The following is a 21,662-nucleotide window of genomic DNA, read 5'->3' as shown; positions in this document are numbered from 1 at the left end:
CCCCCCCAATAATTAGATAAACTTCATTTGCATCTATCACTTGAAAGTTATTAATTGAACACATTCTCAAAAGAAAAGCCTACCACATAATTTCTGAAGGGATTTCTCAGAGTAAGTCTCACGATCACAGCCCTTGCCGATGTAATTAGTCTGCAGCTCGGCGGTGACCTGGAGAGAGGACACAGCGCCATCGCACGTCTCCAGGTGGATGCTGGGGAACAAGGGCATACTTCCTGAGCCAGGCTGGTATTCAATCCTTTTGGTCCAGTCTGAATAAACAAGAAGATTAAATCAGTTACAGTCAGTCCTGCTAGGCCATTTGTTTTGAAAAGATGAATTCGTTCCAATAAATCATTTGTTTCAACAAATAGATTAGCCAACAGTCTGAGGATAATGGAAATTTTACATTTGCTGGATTAAAGATCCCACCCCGCCCTAAGAAAATATCAGGTGAACCAGAAGGCTGTACTCAGTTGTGCGGAGGCACAGAAGACTATACACCTTGGCCATCTACTGGCTTCTCAGTTCACTGTGTATTGTAGGGAAAACAGAGTGAGGCACAGCATTAAAAACCATCAGTGATGCATGGAAAAGGCAGGAAGAGAAGCATTAGCTAGCACATGTGATATAAGTATTACAATGATAGCATCACTTGACCTTGAAGATGCCTGATGGTTGCTGGTAGGAATGAATGGGGGAACACTTGGAGTCTGTGTGTCACTGTGAAATGGTGGGAGGGGAGTCTGAGAGGGATGGAGAGTGGGACCGATGGTGTGTGTGAGCCGATGCCTGTGCTCTCTCCTCTTCCCTTTTATGTGCATTACTGTAGACATTTTAGAGGACTGCATCTTACTCCATCTCCCCCATTGTACACATGATGATTATTAGGAACATATGTGCTTTATTTCAAAATGAAAGGAAGCGTGGTCCTCCAAGGCATACGCGAGGTGACAAAGGAGAGCAGAAGGTTTCTCAAACACTCAAAACTGTGACTCAGATCTCGATGATCACCCTGCCACTGCTTTTCAGTGGGAAAATAATTGTGAGGTGATAAAGCATTGAAGAGAAGCACAAGCCACAATCAAAATGGCAGCACAGAAGAACAGAGTAATCAAAGAGAATAAACACTGAGTGGGTCCAGGGGGGAATTGATTGATTCATAATAGCGGCAATCGAAAGGAAGAGCCACTGATTCCAGACAAAGCAAGCTCCCAGAAACTAATAATGCATTGTCCCTGATGACAGACAGAACTCTATACTGCAAGGATACCTCTGAGAAGCTGTGTAACCACTCTCAACCATACTTAGATTCAGAAGAATGGGTGGAGTCGGCAAAGGATGTAAACTATGGGTGTAATGAGCTGACAAGCCCCAAGTGTTTGTCATATAGAACATCATTATATGATATCCTCTTGCCAAATAGAAATGGAAATCTTTGAAATGCCTGATGTCACCTGCATTTGTGAGACTTTATGTCAGTGTGCAGCCACCAGGTACATGGGCCCCTAGTGCGACACTGGCATCCATCAAAGAGATACATGGAGAAATCCAGCCTTAGGGACCATTCAGGTGGCTTCCTTTACTGATGAGCCATTTGTTTGGTGTTTCCACATGCCACAACATGCCACACATGGATGCAACGTGGAAAAAGTCAGGAATGAAAGAGAGAGTAGGTGATGAATAAGGCTGTGCTGGCCTATCAGAAGGGTGACAAAGCACCTTTAGATTGTTCTCATATGAACCTGAGGCCTGAATGCCAAGAACTGATGTGTTCTACTTGGTGTAATGACAGCAAGGATCTTGGTTTGGCTGTGAGGTTCTAAGGACTTCCAAGCTGCAGGTACCTCATCAGCATATCAGGGACATTAATACAAGTTTTACAGAGCTGGGATGAGGGTCAAGTGTTACAACATATTCCTGCATATAATGGGGTTCTGATTGCAGTTTCCTGGCAAGAAAGGTCTGCTTGTAATAGATCCCTAACATGTTCTAGGTAACCATATAATGCAGGTTTAGCTCTGAGCTGTCGTGTTAATCAGCTGCTTTTGAGAAGCATTATCAAAAGCCACATGATGAGCAAAAGTTGCATACCATGGTTGTGAGGGTCAGCCTCAGGGAACTGACAATGGGAAGATGTCCTGGTGAGTAGTTCCAAATTCAGAAAGGAAAGTATACCAAATCCCAGCCTCCAGGAGCTGAGACTATACCATTCTAACATACCCACCAAGCCATCTGCACCCAACCAAAGTTCTCAATCAATCCCAAGAATAGACAATCGAGCAAAGGAAAGGAAGGCTTTTGTCTGACACCCACAGTATTCTAAGAAGCCATCCACAACTAGCTAGTAATGTGTCCCAGATATAGAACGTTTCATGCCACTGTGTTTGATCATGCTGTTTTTTTCTGCATGGCATCTCCTTCCCTCCTGCCACATCCTTCATGCATCCTTCTGAGATTTCCTGTCTAGGTAGATGTCTCTATCACATTTCCACAGTGCTCACCGCATCATCATGAAGAATTAGGCTCCCAGTTTGGGAGGTAACTAAATCATGTCTCCAGATTCTTGTTAGCTAGCCAAGGAAAGTGCTCCAAATCCCCTCAGGTAGCACACTGAAACTATCCACCTGTGTTTGTCTCCCTCCGTAACTGTGAACTCCTTAAAAGCAGGGTTGTGATGTTTACTTTTGAATTCTCCACAGCTAGCTCCGAGTACAGGAAATATTTGCCAGGAGAAGGCTGGAGACTTCATTGTTGCAATGGCAGTCCATGTTGAGTCCCAGCCAGAATCCAAAAGCTGTGTGTAACTCTCTGTTGCTACCCTGTCCATCCTGTCTTCAGTCCTCCCCACACGAGTACAGAATACATTTGCTTTTCTGCTTTTGGCAAAGCATTTGGCCCATAGTTAACAATGGAGGAATCTGCTTCCTTCCAAACAAGATACAGCATCAAGAAAATGGCCTGCTTTCTTCCCTCCCACCTGGGATCCTCTCAGTGAGTTGCAGATGGTTTTGTGAGGGGGAATTTGGTATGAATCCAACTGCACTGGGTTGAGGGTCTTCAAGTGTAAAAGTCCTGCCCTATATGGACCAGTCACAGAACTGACGCCATTTATCCCATGGGCTTTGAAGCCATCTTCCTGACTTAGATATCTGAATGATTATTTCTGATGAGAAATTCCATCTCAAATATCACAGGGAGAGAGCAAATAGAGCAGAAACTAAATCGTGAAGTAAAGCCGATAGAAGGCCAGTCCAATGGATCTGTTCTCTGGAAACCCCCTTGGTTGGGAGGGCTGGATCCTCTTCTAGCCACTATGGGAAAAGTCAGGTACAAAAGGGCTTTAAAAGTAGCATATTGCCAGTTGCTCTGGTGACCTCACGAGGCTTGTTTTCGAGGGTTATGAGGAACAGGCAAAATTGCCACTATCCAGTAAAGTAAGTCGATGAAGCTTTCTGAGTACAGCGTCCTTGAGAGACTAGGAAGCTCACACAAACATCTCTAACTCTTGAAAAAAGAGGTGAGGAAGGCTTGAGGGAGCCAAAGGAAATCTTCCCCCCTTCCAGAGTCTGAATGGTCTCCATAAATTTGCAGCAACTACTCAGAATTTGGGGAGAGGGAATTAAAAGTAGGGTTACTTCACCATCGGACACAGGGACATTTTCAAAAATACATTGCTGTTATATTACCATGCATTGAATGATAGTGGTCAGTTCATCCACCGCATACTCCTACATCTGCACTTTCATTTAATCCTCCCTGGGACCCAGCCTGGGGATGTTATTGCCGTAATTGCACAAATTATGAAGCTGACGGCTGAAAATTGGTGTGCCTTGCCCAGGGCCACACGACTCATTTGCAGAAGTCCCTGCTAAGCTTAAGAATTCACCAGAACTTAAGACAATTGGCATTTTTTTTTAAACAGATTCATTTTTAAAGACATATTTGCACTGGTTTCTTAAAGGGATAACCCTGTTATCCACAAAGGACCAAGGAGTGTGGTTGGCTTCAGCGTGACTCTGAGACAGTAAATTCACGGCCTGGGGAATAATGATGAGACACACACACACACACACACACACACACACACACACACACACACACACGATAGCAACAGCGGTAGCGCTCCATGGCTTTGTGGACACCCATGGTCAAATATGACTCTGTGAAAATGGCAGCTATTCTCAGTTCTGGCAAATCCCCAGGCTCAGTGGGGGAGATTTTATGAAAGGGTTGCATGACCCTGGGGAAGTCACACCAATTTTCAGCTGTGGCTTCATGAGGCCTGGGGGGCCATGCTCCTCTAGAAGACTAGAGAGGTTTGGACGTGAATCTCAATTTCTCCAAATGCAGACATGTGACCTTAGCAAAGTCACTGTCATCTCACAGCCTCTGTTGCCTCATCTGGAATGATCCCATCTGCTCCTGGGCTGATCATGAACCTCAAAAGAGACAGGGAAGCCTAAGGGCCCAGCCTAGGGACCTTCCCACAATGCCCCTGTAAGACCGTCTCAGTTCTGGGGTCACAAGCTTCCCAAATGTCCTGAACTGTCCCTCCTTATAAACAAAAATCTTGTCAACCTTTAAGGCTCTAGATGCTTGTTTATAAACTGATTCAATTTTTTTTTCCTTAAGTTAACAGAAAGAAGTCGACTGCCTGCTGTTTTAATAACAAGTCCTAAATTACCCTGCCAGTTTTCCTAAGGATGTGAAGAGAGGAATGGCATTGGGATTTAAACTCCTTTCTGTGGATTAAGAATTTGGAAACATGATGATTTTATTAACATTCTTGCTAAATTTCGGGCTCACACATTTTCTTACTAGGAGACTAGTAATCACCTAGTTGAAAAGGAGTGAACCACGTTTCTAGAAAGCACGGCTTTGTGGCTTTTCTACCAAGGCATTCAAGTCATTGTTCCAACCTGGCCTTTGGAATGTCACAGGAGGGTGGAAGGGACAGACAGACTTATCCTAGACAAGCTAGTTGGGCATTTCTGGATGTCTCTAGCTCCTCCCAGCCTCCACTCTCAGCAGCTAAAGGAGCATCTGGTCTCCTGGAAGTCGCTGGGTTCCTGTAAACTGGGAATCGGCTGGATGTTGAGATACTGGGGGTGGGAAGGTGAGAAAGGAGTTCTCTGATAGGTTTGAACAGTAATCTTTCAGTGCTTTCTCTAAGAGAAATTTGGTAACTTGGATTCGGACACCAAAGGTGTCCCTGCTACCAGGAGAAACTACTGTGTTATGGTACCTTGGTATCATGGTACTAAGCAATGGCCATCTTGTGCATCCAAATTGGGACAGTGGATAAGGAAGGAACAGGCTGCAGCAGTTAAGTGGAAGTCAGAGAGTGAATGCTGCATAGGAGATTTAGATTTCATTTCAGGGCCAAGGAAGAAACAGAAGTATGTGTTTGAGCGGACATGAAATACCCAGACTGAGCTCCAAATGCCCCTTTAAGAGCCATGCTGGGCCCGAGCATTCACTTTCCAAATAGCAGAGCACACCAGCAAGCTACCCCGTGATCCATCAGTGCAGGGTATCAGCTCTTCTAGGAGCATGCAAAGCGGCAGGATCCTCCATCTGGCACAATTCAGTCAACTTTCAGAGTCATCTCTGTGTCTGGACAGACAGGTGTTTACACGCTGGCTCTGCTGGATATGAGGGCTAACTCACTGAATTCCTCTGAGTTTCGCTTCTCTTACTGTCCAATGAGGATCACTCAAATGCCATTTCTTTGGGAGTGCATCAAACCCCAAAAGTAGAGCCTACTGCTGTTACTAATGGCATGTATGTTCCTTTCTTGTCATTGTTCCACAGGACAAACATGGGGCATGAGACAATTCTCACCTCTTACTTTCAGGAGAGAGACAGTTATATGCCAGCTTAAGGCTGACAGGAACATCAGATTCCAAGAGCAAAGAGGACATGTTTACTGCTGAGGACACTCAAAGACAGGCTTGCTGGAGGAAGAGACTAGGGTGTTTGTTTTAATCCAGGTTTTTACCATCATTGTTAGCATAATTATTACTATGTGTGTAATACAATTACTGATGGAGATGTTGCTATCCACACAGGTTCCTCAGGGAAATGAGGGACCACACACAGAGTGGTGATGCCAATGGAGATGCAGTGAGTCCCAGAAACTGCAGACGTTGCTTTAGGTGTCTTCCATGGGAAAGAACAGTAAAGGACAGTAGTACATGTAGGCCAGCCTTGGCCAGTTAGGGAATTTTAGAGGCCTCTAGGGCACCAAGGCTATGCTTGGTGTGGTAACCATGTCTGGATTATGGGGGCAATAGTGTGAGGGTCATGTATGAAAAGTTTATGGTGGGCTATGGATCGACGGGTTTGCATTTTACAGGGCAAGCAAAACTCTGTGTGTCAAAGCACCAAAACACAGAAAATATAAGATATAGTTCATACCACACTGTGGAATCAGCAGAAAGTCGCAGGCCAGAGAATTCTAATATGTCTCTCCCAGGGCTGTGTAAGTTCAAATGGTATGATGTAGGTAGAGAAAGTTGTATAAGTTCTCCCAACCCCGGCTTGAACAACCTAGCATCCTGGCACTTCCCAGAGAGTGTGTACATGCTGAGGCCCTGCTGTGGGTACAGGTAGAAAGGAGTTCTGGAGGCAGGTGGCCAGGACCGTGAGTGTTGGCCTGGGAAAGAATTCTTTGGTATGTCACCCAAGGCCTGTGTGGAAGGGAGTGACAAGAGCTGACATCTCCCCCTGTGGCTCTGCAGGATGAGTCCCCCTCTCGGCATCTGGGTTCCAAGGGCCAAGGGATTGGTAGATGGTATGGTACAGAACAAGCAGCTTGGTCCTGAGTGCAGACACCGCCTCCTCTACTTACCAGCTGCTGCACCACTGGCACACCCCCTCCCCAGTTTCTTATGCAAAATGGGGAAGATTGCAGATGCATCTCATGAGATTTTTGTGCACTGAGTTGGGACCACTTAGAAGCTGGGCAGGGCTTGGGAAATATGGGCTGTCTTTATCAGCTTCCGAAAGCTGGCATCCATGGGAATCTGAAGGCAGGTTCTGCTATCCTTGTAACCAGGCCCCTGGAGACATGAGAAATGCTATTTTCAGGTTGGGCCATAACAGAACTATGACCAAGAAGCTGGGCTGGCTTGAGGGTGTATGACTGACTGGGAATCATACAGCCACTCAGAGGCCAGCTGCTGTACTGGGTTGACCTGAGCCCTAAACTAGACTTCAAGCATTCCTTGCTTTTCTGAGTTGATTTTCTTTTCCCAACTCATGAGTTACAGTCCTGGGTCTTACTCTGTTGGAGGGAGGCAGGAGTCAGAGTCACTGAAGAGGCTGGGAATGTGGCAGGATGTGAAATCTGAGCTACTGTTCAAAGGGGCCCTGCTTAGTTGATTGGTTAGGAGCTACTGTCATATAGCTCTTAATGATTTCAAAACAACAGATCCCTGGTTTCCATTTGCAACAGAACACACAAATGACATGACTTGCCCTCTTTGCCAGCTTTCATTGGTCACATTCTTTAATCTTCCTAAGCCTTGGTTTCTTAACCTGTAGAATGGGAACACTAAATAACTGTCCCAAAGGTAGGCACCAGAGCATAACTGCCAAGACTAGGGCTTTGAAGCCAGTTCTGGTGTGATCTCGGCTCTGTTGTTTACTCCTGGGGGCAAGCCATTTCCTTCTCCGTGTGAATTTATTCACACAAACACCTAGTTCAGAGTCAATTATAGTGTTTATATGAGATAATAAATGCCAACCACTTAGCCCTACGCCTGATATGCATAGGCACATACATTCTGAGTGTCTGAGTGTTAAATTATTTGCCTTTCTCTTTTCCAATTAAAAACAATTACACAGAGAAACCATTTAAAAAGAAACACAACACAAAGTCTGTGAACTCAATTACAAATGTAAGGACTCCCCTCTCTTCCTTTATGACTGACCCTTTGCCATTTGCTATATTTTATTTTAGCAGTAGCATTTTTACTACCTTTTAATTCCTACTAAAAGAGATAATTAACTACAAAAGCAGAGGAGGGGTGGCGCAGCTCTCTGTACCCAGATCTTCAGTTAAGCCTCAGGCCATGCTCTAGCTGGTCCCTCTGTCTGGGGCTCTGTTTCTTGTCCCTCTGCTCTCACCTCCTAGGGGCTCTGGAAAGGAAGCTTCTGGGGTTTGCCTTGGTGAAGAGTCTCCCTCCCTCCAGCCCCACTCCTGAGAAACAAATATTTACCTATCAGTTTATGTTCCAGTCCCATTCTAGAGTCAGATCAGTTTGTCACAACTGAGCAAGCACACAATACTTATCTATAAAATAGGCGGTCCTGTGTAGGACTCAGGTCACATGCACACATGCATGCACACATGCATACATGCATACACACATGTGCATGCTGTAATTCTTACTGCCCAGCATCAGGAATCTGTTACCATCCTTATGGTTTGGCATACCTTGCTCATCTCTCATCCCCCTAACTCCTGGTCAACTGCTAATTGGCAGGCTTTTAAATAGGAAGGATTCTAGATACCCCAATGCTCTCTCTCTCTCTCTCTCTCTCTCTCTCTCTCTCTCTCTCTGTGTGTGTGTGTGTGTGTGTGTGTGAGAGAGAGAGAGAGAGAGAGAGAGTGTGTGTGTGTGTAGGGGTGAGCACATGTATGAAAATAATTATAAACTGTTTTAATATTGGAAGCCTCCTGTGTTCTCAGTCCTATTTAGTATCTTTATATATTCTTAATGAAGGCCAAATAAAGTAACTGAAAGTTTGCCTTGCTCTGACATTTTCTTTAGTTTCCAGGCAATGGGGCAAGGCAGGGGGTTTACCCTATCCCTAACCAACAATGAGATTACTGGCTCCTCTGTCTTAACCTATAGGTGTCAGAGTCACACTCATCAGCAGATACTAGGAACCTTCAGGCTGCTTCCTGTCCAGCACCCAGGCTTTTCTTTTTAGACCCCTTTCCCTAGCTTGTCACTGTCACACTGAAGAACCTGTGCCACCTGCGACAGCTTGCCTGGCAGATGGGTGGGAACCTCATGTTCACCTCACCCTGAAGAGTGTGGGGGCAAGGGCATGTTCCAGAACAGGCTGCTCACTTCCAACCCAGCCCCTCGTCTGCTTACTATAGGTCTACCAAGCCCAGAGACAGAATGAAGGCATGGGCAGCCAGCCATACTTCCACAAAGTAATTTCATATTTTTTCAGTCTAATAACAGTAATAGTCTGGGTTGTATATTTGCTATTCATTCCTCTTTTTAAAAAAAGCTTGCTTCTCCCAGTGCTCCATGACTCTTACTGCTCACAGCCCTTCCCTGAAGATACCTTGAGAATCTCTGCTTTAAACAGTACATATCCAAACTCTTTTCTAAGACCTACTTCCAAGGTCCTCAGGTTCAGTTTTTAGAGCTTCACAGCATTCTATGCTATACATCCAGGGCTCCTTTAGAACCCACTAAACCTGTAGCATGGTTTCGACAGCTCCCAAGGCTAACGTGTCTTCATTCCTGTCTTACAGCCATCATTTCTCACCTGGACCAATTACTATGGCAAGCTCTTTACTTCTCTTTGTCCCTGTATCCTATACCAGACAGTATTATCCAACTACTTAACTTCTCTTCTGGGATGCCCCCTGTGACTAGCAAGCCCAGACTTTGCTTTCTCTTCAGAATTCACACACTACACAAGCCCCATCATCACACCTCTCAGATTTCTGTCTGTAGAATGCATGGGATGGTAGCTGGCTTTAGGATCACCTGCCCAAAGGTCTTCTGGTATAAAGGTTTTCCTTCCTTTCTTTCCATCATCCAGGGCAGGGCATAGGTTGCAATCTCATAAGAACCACAGATGCAGCACAGGGTTATTGTGACATTCTAGAATATGCCTTCCTGCTTCCAGGAGGGTTACACATCTCTGTCCCTATTGATTTTGGCTTCAGTGGCATGATTTTTTTTGATCATAAAACAACAGTGGATAGATCTGAATGGAGAATTTTAACAGGTTATGACTATTATGGAAAACCCCTAAGCCCTAGTATTCCTGAGTAGAATGCAAGTGAAGAACGTCATTCAGCTGCTGAAGAACATTGCTTTCCAGTGTCACTTTTAGATGTGGTCAAGATAGATAATTGAAAAGGAAGGACTTCCCAGAGTTGAAGCCAGAAACTACAGAGCAATGTGCAGGACTGTACCCAGATTTTGGTGTCAGGGCCCCTGCACGAACCCTCCTTCCCCCCAATAGGGACTTCATAACTTTTTATGATAGGGTTGCATCAGTGTCATGTAACACTGACGGACAGTGTAGGCTTCTTTCCTTCCTTGTCTTGAATGAGACTGTTCACGGGCTACCCTGCTTCTGAACTTCGCGCTATATATTGTATCTGTGCATAGCAAATACCAAGTTCATTTTGGATCACAGGTCTCTGAACAGAAGTCCCCTCTTTAGACGTTATGGGCATCATAACTTTGGGCAGTAATCTGAGGGACTTTTGAAGATACTAAGGAGGGCATAGATATATTTTATAGTCAGAGAAAAGGCCTCTTGTGAGGAAGTGGGGTCTGCAGAGATTGGATTATTATATAAACCCTGTAACTTTGGGTTTGGTTTGTGGCTTGACAAGTGGATATGACAGTGCACAGTTCTGGGTAGAAGCTTTGTGAGGCAATGTGTGTTTCTATTCACTCTTGGTCGTTTCTACATCTACCAAAAGAACCACTTGCACCAGTTAGGGTACTGACCAGTGAAGGCTCTGGAATGAGAAGGTGGAACAGATGCCCAGACCCTTGTGATCTGGATCACTGTTGCAGAGAAATACATCAGCCATAGCCCCACAGTAACAGGGAGGGATAAAGAAGTCCATGTAAGCCGCTGACACTTGCTGCACAGCATAGACTAGTACACACTAGTGAACACACTGGGATAGTCCAAGCAAAGGAGTCACCTGAGTTTTGCAATCATGTTAGAGAAATGAAACTTCCAAGGACATCACTGGTAAAGATAACTATCTTGTTAACTTAGAGCCAAAACGAAGCTTGAAAGCAAGGCTACACATCCTGGCCCCAGAAGGGACTGCTGGAATGGGTTGACAGTGATGTGCTGGGGGTCAGTGGACTTGGGTGGAGCTGGAAGTCAAGATCCTAACCCTAGTGGAGATGGATCCAGGCCAAGATAGATAAATATCATTGTCATTGGCCTGTTAAGGAGGCAGTCTTGGGGTTCTGAATCAGTAGCTCTGTAGAAGATGATATGGCATATTTGCGATTATTTAGTACTGGAATGCTGTGGGTATCTCTTACTCCATGGGGTGTGCTTAGTTGCTTTTAGCTTATCTTATGGCTGCTCTGCTATGGACTGGAGGAAAGGAAATGGGCTACAGCATGTTTCTTTCTTGACCTTGTTTCCCCAAACTCCAAGGCTCAAAGGAGATAGATAAGGAGTCCCTTTGGGCCCCTTGCAGTATTCTTGCCTTACATACTGACTTTCGATTAATCATAAATACAAGTAGATGCTGACTTGGGTCAGGTTGGGCCTTTTAGCATATTCTACCCTTTGATTGCATTGTTTGTCTACCATGTGGTTTTTCTATTCACTTATCTTTGTGATTGTGATGGTGTGTGTGTGTGTGTGTGTGTGTGTGTGTGTGTGTGTGTGTGTGTGTGTGTGTGTCCATGGTGGTGCCCATGCATGAAGAAGTCAGGATTCAACCTCAAGTATCTTTAGGCATTGACCACTTGGTTTTGTTTTGTTTTTAGATAGTCTCCCATTGGCATAGGGTTTTACCATCTGGGTTAGGTTAGCTGGCTAGGGAATTCCAGGAATCCCCCTGTCTCACCTTTCCCAGCACTGGGATTAGAAGTAACTGAGTCCCACTGTGTGAAGCCACTTAGTAGGTTTCAAATGGATTCTATGGATTCTAGGGGTTGAACTAAGGTTCTCATTCTTTCATGACAAGCAGTTTACCAACTGAGCCGTCTCTCCTTGGGATTCTTTATCTGTGACTGTTGATTCTACATTTAATAAAAATTTCCAGATGAGCATGGATTGTGTCTATTTTGTGATCCTTTAAATCTCCAAAACCTAGACCAATTTCCAGAACACAGTAAGTTCTTACTAAGTATTTCAGAAATGAATGACAAGGACACATTAGGAAAAGCACCTATGCCTCCAGGAATCCCCTGGTCTACTTTCTCTGGTCAAATTTCCTTCACCTTGTGCTCATGGTAGAGTCCCTCATTCATTCTAGTCCTTCTGAATGGAAGATGCTGCCATTCTGCTTAACTGGCTTTGTTGTTCATTCTGTATGCTGCCTCCCCAGAACTCACACACCTGTGCACAGACCTTAGGTAGGTTCTGCAGTGGCCCAGGATGTGCACCTCAGTCTGACCAGCTGCTTCCCTTCTGTGTGTTGGACAAGGGAACCAAGAGAACCAATCTGTTCTGTACAGATCTGTCAAGCAAGGATGAGTGTTCCAGTTCTCCAATAGTGTGTGCTCTTGTGAGTGTGGGTGCCACCTCATTCGGCCCCCAATAGCTCTTTCCTTCCTTTCTTTCTATTCAGTGCTCATTGGAGGGCAGGTGGCACGCAGCCAACAGAGAAGAGACCCATCTGGTAGTTAGCAAACAGGGCCTCAGCTTCCCCTTCCCTCATCCTTTGAGCCATTCACCTCCACCTTCATTCACTCTTCTCCAACAGAACTTGCTCCATGTTAAGATGCAGTCAGCTCAGAGCAGCCCCGATGGATGAAAGATACTTTTCCCAATGGGGACATCAGTAACTCAGCCAACCAGGGTACTTTTTCATAGATTTATAGAAATGCTTCTCTCTCATGCCCAATAAACATGAGCATTTTTCCAGGCAATTTTCTTATCTTGGGAAAAAATGTATTATTGGTGTAAGATGGAGCATCTGTTCTTTGAGAATGTTTACTTTTATGTCTCTGAATAGCATTTACAACTGAAGAGTATGGTTTTTCATGCATGCATTTTCAGCCTTTTTGAAAGATGGCTTGTGTGTGTTTTGTCACACCCTAGCCACATAAATCTTATTAGTCTATCAGTTGCACATTGCTTCAAAACTTAATTTTACATGAAAGGATTCTAGGTGGCTCAAGAACATGAGACTTAATATTTCACCAGACAGTATTCTCAAGTTAGAATCAAATTCTCATATCTCTGGAAAATGTGGCCCAAGTCCCAGTCTACTGAATACAGGGAGACCCCAGTGTCCATGTATGTGGTGCTGGGAGATGCAGCTCCTGGCAGATGCTCCTTCTCTCTGCAGGGGCAGCACTGAGTCATCAGAAAAGGTTAGGGAGGTGCTTAGTAACCTGGGACTCAAGCTCCAAGGCCTTTAGACTTTGGCCTAGCCCATGCACTCCTGAGAAAGTAAGTAAAAAATGAGAAGACTGTAGAACAGTATTCACGATTATTTATGCATTGAAAAGAAAATTAGATCTATGGTAGTAGTGCCTGACAACCACCAGCCTACAGGACACTGCCAAATGCATTTGCATATTCCTCTGTGCAGGAGTGTTACATAGCTGTTGAGGTTTTATGATGTGGGAGATATATATGCCACGAAGTGAGAAAGAAAATAAGGTTCACATGGTTGAGTAAAAGGAGAATACAAAAGAATGGTAATACTACATTATTAGGTGATATGTATTATTATTATTACCATCATCAATAATATTATTTTATCTTTGTGTAAATGTGTTTTTAATTGTGCAATTGTGTGTATATGTGAGTGTATATGTGTGTGTACTGGTGTGTGTGTGTGTGTGTGTGTGTGTGTGTGTGTGTGTGTGTGTGTGAATGAGGACTCAGGTGTGTCACAGTGCCTGTGGCAGTCAGAGGACAACCTCGGGACAGCTTTTGCTTGTACATCTGAGGTTTTGCTGCTCTGTCCTCCAGGCTATCTTGTCTGTAAGCTCTAAGGGACTCTACCATGTCCACCCTCCATCTCCCTGTAGGAGCATGGAGACTACAGACCTGGCCCTACCAGTATACATGGGGTTTGAAGATTCAGAATCCAGTCCAAAATTCCTTAGTACATTTTTTTTATACCTACTGAGACATCTCCCCTGCTCAGATGTGGTGGTTATTACTCCACAATTTTCTTAATCTTTTAAAAATGATCATAAACTCTATAACTAAAATAGTAGCATTACAAGTTTAGATGGCCCAAATGCCACTTACCCTGAAATTTCCTTCAGAATGCAGAGTGTGTTAACATTCACTTGAGAAGCATTGTTCTTCTAAGCCCAAGTGTCTGCCCTGTCTTTGTCACAAGGCCCAGCTGGCATGTGTTAGTGCCACCCAATGCCTCTCACACAGAACACTTGTGATTTGACATTGTGGGTCTTATGCTCAGTTTGGATGCTAGGGGCATGAAGTCCCAAAGTCTTAGAGGTTGAGAAGGAACAACAGCCTGGATGAAAAGCTAGTTTGCTCAAGAAGTTGATGGCAGGTGGGGTGGGGGGGATCCTGTTGTCATTATTCAAGCCTCCAAGCCAGGGGACAAGTCAAGTCCAAGTCTAACCTGGCAGCTATGGCTCAAGGATTTGGAGTCTCAGGCCAGGGACAGATACTGACATTGGGAACACAGAGGGCATCAAAGCCATTCTGGCATCTGTCCTCCAGCAGAGGCTTTGGTACTAAAGCAAGACAAACCAAGCCTGTTTAAAACTACACCTAGTATAAGGTGATTAGGTCACCATAGCAACACCCTCCAAAGAGATTAAGGGTTTGTTAAAAGACTAGATTAGGGCTGGAGGGAGCAAAATCAGGACTCACAGGACTCCATCAGTTACCAGGGCAGCGAGTCATTATAAGTTAGCTCAGCTCCTATCTCTCTCACACGGGTCCCTCTTACATGCTCCTATTTCCCCTTTACATCCCTGCCATGTTGTGACACAGCATAAGGCCTTCACCAGATGCCAACCTGATCCTGGCAACCTGCTCTGGTACTTCCCCTACTCTAGAACTGTACGTAATATAAACCTTTGTTCTGTATGATTTATCCAGTCTCAGTGTAGCTACACAGTGTTGGCTAAGACAGGCAAGGGGAAGGGACCCTTCTTGCTGAGGCCTGTTTTGCCTTTGAGGGCCAGGAGAATGTGGTCATTTTGTCTACCACCTCACAGAATCCTTCCGAAAAGCTCTGGAAGTTCTACTTCATAAACGGTCAGAAGCCCCTTTGAAAACTAATAGGCAATAACTTTCCCCAAGGTCTTCAACTACATTGTGGATGCCTCTCCCCTTCTGTCATAAAGCAAGGTGTGTTGAGTAGATGGAAACAAATTCCTAGAGTGCACAGCAATTAATCCGCAAGCTCTCCTGCGTGTGTCCTATTTACACTTTCCACTCATGCACCTCCCCAGCCCCTCAGGGCACCCAGCTAACTTCACTAACCTTTAGAGCTCAATTGTGGTACCATCTCCTGTGAGCCTTTCTGATGCTGGTCATCTCCCCCAGACACCTGAGCAATGGGACAAACACCCTTGATTTCAACTATAAAAGCCTGGGTGCAGTGTTCCACTGCCGTAGCAGCTCTGTATCATGACAGTCTGATCATTTGCTTGCCCTCACCTCAACCCCCGAAGCTCAGTGTTTCCAGGATCTCATCATTAGCTGGGTTTAAGCAATCTCTGGGGACATTTTATTATTAAGCTTTGGGAACTTTTTAATTGATCTAGAACCACAGTTGCCCCTTTGCATGGTAGGGTGGCATCAGAGTCCCTGTAGTCGTCTATCAGTGCAAATCTCTCCTTCTACCAAGAACCCATATCGTAGATGTGGGGAGACTTGGGGCTATTCTACCTACTTCAGAGATACAGTGTAGGAAGGAGAAGAGGGGTGGCCTGCTATTGTGTTATGTTTATCAGAAACCTAAGTCTGGCTGGGGTACAGACAACATGGTACCAAACCTGACTGGGCTATCTACAAACTTGACATCAGAGAGCAAGAAGGAAGCAAACATCCTTTGCTGTATTTTTTAATGCAAGCCATCTATGGATATATACTCATCTGAGGAAGGCATTGGCAGGAGGCTCATTTCATCCTGAGACATCTAAGGCTGAGATGTTAAGGTTGCACAGCCAGCAAGCTGTACTGAGAGGCTGGCCAGACTCCCCAGACACATTAGTGGCTTCTGTTCATTTTCTGTATTCATTACCATTACCACCAGTATTAGCTTAGTCATTCCCACATGGCAGGCACAGTTCTTCCTTGTGACAGCCTTCTAGTAAGTACTAATATTAGTCTCATTTTGGGGACATCACACTTGAGAGCTCAGAGAGACTGACTTATGTTCCGGAGTCAAGGTGTGGTAGACCCTGGACTTGAACCCAGGTTTTTCTGATGTAAGAGGCAGCACTCTGACTCTATTCCTGCTAACTTTTCATAGAGTGACATCCATAGACTATAGATAAAAGAAAGAACTTGTAACTTACATCAGTGGAAACAACAGTCTGCTGACTGAGTGGCTCAGCCAGGTTCATGAACAGATAAGGTAGAGCCCAGGGATTCTAATGAGGGATCTGGTTTTAGTCTTGGTTCCTCCTCTTAGCATCCCACAAAGATAGCTTTGCACCAGCCCTTTTCCCTTTATGGTTCCCAAGAGGTCACCCAAGAAGGTTGAGAGCTATCCATGTATGTAACCCGGAATGAAGGCATGTCTGGAGGAGGACATACACACACCCACTCTGCAAGGCTGCCTCGTGCAATGATACCATGGGACATGGGATGGTTCTAAGTGTACTCTTTGTATGAACAGCTCTGTTGCAGAGCCCCAAGGACAACTGTGCCCTGCGTTTGCTTTGGAAGTGTCTGAGATAACCAGGTTGGGGAGCCTAGTGTCCACACACAGATGGCACTGGTCTGGATAGTGCGAACTATGGAAAATCTTAACCTCCTTGTCCTCAGCTACAAAATGTGTAAGCAGCTTTCAGGATGTGGTGAAGAACACACAGGCTCTCAGCTGGCACTCAGCAAGCGGTGAGGTGATTGCTCAGACAGCAGTAACTATTGTTATGGCCTTTAATACTGTATGGGTTGTGGCCATCCCCCTCCCCCAGGGCTGAGATTACTGGCCCACTTCTTCCAAACTCAGGGGCCAGGTGGAAGATGGCTCTAGCATGGTGCTTTGATCCAGCAGGTCTTTAAGCACATTAGGATGCCACTGAGTAGGTTAAATCAGCATCCCTTACAGGGCCATTTGTTGCACCTTAATGATCGGCTATGTCAGAGATGTCAAAACAGGTCATTATTCACAGTGGAGTGCCCCACGAGGCCTGCAGCCAGAGCAAGCTGCCTCCCTGGCAGCTCTCAGCAAATGCAAAGCCCAGGGTCACCAGAAGCAGTCAGCAGTACTTGGGCCTTAGGGATAGCTTTGCTAGTTGTTCGGAACGAAATGACCCACTGTGGTTTTAAAAATCAGAGGAAAGGGAACTCGAATAAGCCAGCTATGTGGTTCTTGTGTAAGGCCCTCCCTAGGTACTTTCTGTTTAATCCCTGAGAGTTTACATGTAAGGGAGGCAGGGCCAGATGGGAGTAACCTTCCTAGTTGCCAGCTAAGCAGGGATTGAAAGTTGGGCTCCCCTTCTCTGGGACAGATTTGTTTCTCCACTGTCTCCCTTTGGTTCTAGCCTGCAGCACGAACATGTGGGGCATGCTGTTCAGGCCACACAGTCTTGGTGTATTCAATGAGGTGTGTTCATTTGCAGGGCATCACTTATTTCCCCAATTTTAATAATAGCACTATTTGCACAATGACTCAAATTTTGCAAAGTAGTTCTACAGGGCAATCTCTTTTGGTCCTGAAAATCTTACAAAAGATAGTTTGACTAAGAATTATGACTCATAATTTATTGTTGAGGAAAGAAAATCTAGGTCAGGGAAATGGCTGAAATAAGTCCTGTGGCCAGATGGGAGGGAAAGGAATCCTCGAGTTCAGTCTGCATCCCATGCCGAGCTTGGTAACCAATGGCTTGTGCTGGACCCCTGCACTCTTCCACCTTCCAGGGCTCTGGGGGCGGGGATTAGGGTGCACTGCTTGGGAAAGGGAGGAACAGGGATGGAATTAGAGGAAGATCTAGAAAGAATGAAGAGCAGATGGAGATGAGTGGAGAGGGGCCCATGAGGCGATATACCCAAAGGGGAGAGTGAAGAGGTCAAGGGAAGCCTGATGCTAGAGGAGAGGCAGAAACTGGGGCTGGAGGGTGAAGGAACTGATTCCCCAAAGATGAACCTCACACAAGCCAGGCACAGCTCTGCTGAACAGAAAGGAAGATTAGGGCATTTTCATGCTGCATTCCCTTTGAGGATAAAGTGACATCTTGTCCCACTATAAGAAGCCACGCTCAGGGCCAACATCTTTTTATTTGAAGCTTAATATCCAAGTTCCATATTTACTCTGTGTCCTCTGGTCTGTGAGATAACCAGAGGCAACCTTTGGTTTAGGCAGGACGGTGTCTGAGAGATAGGCAGTCTGCAAACATGGGTTTGAGTCTTAGTGAGCTACTTGACCAGCTTCATGAAGAAAAGGTGAGTTGGGGGGGCAGAGAGAGGAGTCAGCCCTACTGTGGTGGTCACTTCTTAGGTATTGGTCCATTGGCTTCTAGCTGGCCTCCCACACAAGTCTCACCATCAATATGTGGAGTAACTGGGAGGCTAACATGCTGCCCAAGGATGCCCGGGTCATGCCTGTCTTCTAAGCTTTCTTAAACAGCCTTTGCAAAGCGGGCAATATCTCCTCCTGGGAATCACCAACCCCTTTCCCCCAGCCTCCTTCTTACTCCCTGCACTCTGCTCCACTTTCAAATTGATAAATAGGAATTTGAATTCCATCCTTGCTGGTAAACAGCTGTGAAGTTGGAGTAAATCCCTTAGTCTCTTTTCCGTTCATTTTCCTATCTGTAACATGGACAAGAATTGCTTACATCACAGGGTTGTTCCTGGCTTCTGTGTGGCAATGCTTAAACTGATTAATTTATGATCTTTTGCCTTTTAACAATTTGTCCATCTGGTGTCCTGGTCTTTCTAGACTGTACTAGGTAATGCTGTAAACTAATTCTTCCTAAAGTGACAACGGACATTAACAGCTTCATGAAGAGGTCAGGAAGCCTTACTCCCCCACCTCCACCCCATGGGCTTGAAAGAGAATATTTAGATTTTGAGGGGCTTGTGACATCTGTCATGAGTTCCACTGTTTCAGGGCATCTGTATGCAATCTGCAAGGAGTGGCTCTGTGCCCCAGGGAACCCTTTCGCACCAAGACTTGACTCTCTTACAATACACATGAGCTATAAAATAGTCTTTTCCCCCCCCAAACATTTAAAATATAAAAATACATTATTTTAGCTCATGGTGCTACAAAAAGAAGTGGCTTCCTTGATTTACCTTTGGGCTACAGTTTTCTGAAGCCTGGTTTAATCCATTATCACTGAGGGGGGTATTTGAATTTTTTTTAAAAAATAATTTGTTTATTTTTATTTTACGAGAGTTGACTGGTGTTTTGCCCGCATGTATGCTTGTGTGAGGGTGTCAGATCCTCTGGAATTGGAGTTACAGACAGTTGTAAGCTGTCGTGTGGGTGCTGGGAATTAAACTCTCGTCCTCTGGAAGAGCAGCCAATGTTCTTAACCCCTGAGCCATCTAAGAGATTACTTCATTAAAAAAGAGTCAGTAGTGTAATGGGGGCGTTTTAGACACCCAGCAGGATGGTGAAGGAGAAGCTGGGAGCATTCCCTTCATTCCGTGTTCCCTCCAGAGCCCAGCTGGCCAGCAGTGTATCATGGCCATACGTTCCACCTTCTCAGCCCCTAACGGCAGGGCTCCATAAGCAGATTTGGACATCCCACTGGACCCGTCCCCCATGGTTTTAAATCAGTGTCCTTCAGGAAAGGAAATCTAAGCCAGCTCTTCAGTATTAATCTGACTTTTGGAATGGGCAGAGATGGAGACAGCTGGCCACTCATCTGGGCTTTATTCTCCTGTATTTGGACCCATGGGGAAACTCTAGCCACAGATGCATGGCATGGGGTTTGAGGTATATCCTTGACAAAGCTTTGTAAGAGCATTCTTTACTCCAGAATGCACATCCAGCTGCAACTTTGGCCCTCTCATTATGGACTCTTAGGATAAGAGTCAAATCTAACCTCCTTTTCGGCCAAACACTTTAAATTGGTTTTGAATAAATACTTGGCTTTAGCAAAGCACACCCAGAAATAATCATCCTTTCTAGCTTGTTGTTTGCTGTTCACTCAATATTCTCCTAGATAGCTGGTGAAGCCCTTCCTCCCTGAGGTCTGAGCTGCTAAGTTCACTGATGCAGGAAAGTCTCCAGGGCTTCTCCTTGCCCTCAGAATGACAATGAAGTCTTTCTCCATGATCTTGGCCCTTTCGGTCAGTCTAGTCTTCCTCCTCTGTGCTCTACCACACTGTGGTTCCTTCCACTTTCCTAACAAACACCCTTCTCTTCTGTGTTCAAAACCATCTACTTACTGATCTAGATTTCAGCCAGGTAATGGCTTCCCAAGGACTCCAGTCTAGTATCTCATTTGCACTTCTACAGATCCCAATACCATATCCTTTATTGTTTCCTCTGATAGGCATTCTGTTAGGTCACATCTAGATAGGTCTGTGTAGGCCCTGCCTTTGGCATCCAGAGAGCCTCTATAATGAGGGAACTGTTTGGTGGCCATGGAAATATTCACCCTAAGGCCATCTTCCTTGTTGTAATATATGGAAGCTCCAATCTCTCTAATGGTGACTAAGGTAGGAGGATTAATAGCAACCAGAAGCTTTTCTGTCACTATCTTTTCAGCGAAAATGTTACATACACACTCTGTGGCCTTAATGGTGCCTTCTGCGTGATCTTCTTATTCAAAATGAAGTCTATGCTCCTGCATTCCCTAGGGCTTACCCAGTCTTGTTAATTCTGGGTCTGCATTTTATCCAGGACCCTGGCTGATCTGTGGGGACATTCAGGTTGGAGAAGTGCTCCCTGAAAGATGTCATGTTTCCTTATCCATGCAAGCCTGCTGATACAGTAGAACATCTGGGGTGATTTGATGTACCTATAGAATCATCTCAACCTAGAGAACACAGGAGCAGTGAGTGTTAAACTACATGGTCTTATCTCTCTCTCTCTCTCTCTCTCTCTCTCTATATATATATATATATATATATATATATAATGCATCATTGTGAAGGTTTGAAGGAAAGGTGTTGTTTGGGCCCATGGAAAAACTTGCAATTGAGTGAACTTCCGAGTGAGGCATGCCTAACTTCCTGGAGCCCTCTGCCCAGGGCTAAGGGAGTTTCTTGGGGACTGGAGAGCTAACTCTGTAGACTGGGAAGTTCAGATCCATTTGTCTATCATCTGGGTCACTTATGGGGAAGAAATAGTAAAAGACCACCATGGAGGTCCATCTCCAGAGCTATCTTTTGTAGGAACAATCATCCTGCATGAAGGGACTGTGAGTGTGGGTTTCAGCTGGCAGGGTCAGGTAGAAATGATATAACCTATTATGTAACTATTATCAGCAGTAGCAGCCAGAGACTCAGTGTTTATTTTATAGATCTGTATCAAGGAGGTGGGTTTATTGTATGCAGCTGAACAAAAGAGGGTCAGCTGATCTCTGTAGGGAGTCTCTGTGGAGCAGTCTTAGACT

At 45.1% G+C, this 21,662-nt stretch overlaps 1 protein-coding gene across 1 annotated transcript in view; it reads right to left on the bottom strand.

Moving 5' to 3' along the window:
- Clstn2 (calsyntenin 2) overlaps nt 1-21,662 on the bottom strand; it is a 556,633-nt gene that overhangs the window by 92,152 nt on the left and 442,819 nt on the right. The window contains exon 6 of the mRNA XM_051206591.1: nt 84-269. Within this exon, the coding sequence (XP_051062548.1) occupies nt 84-269 (186 nt within the window). The remainder of the gene's footprint in view (nt 1-83; nt 270-21,662) is intronic.

This window comes from Phodopus roborovskii, unplaced genomic scaffold (assembly GCF_943737965.1).
Source record: "Phodopus roborovskii unplaced genomic scaffold, PHOROB, whole genome shotgun sequence".
Classification (NCBI taxonomy): domain Eukaryota; kingdom Metazoa; phylum Chordata; class Mammalia; order Rodentia; family Cricetidae; genus Phodopus; species Phodopus roborovskii.
Note: the sequence above shows the minus strand (reverse complement) of the source record. Positions and strands in the feature narration are given on the sequence as shown.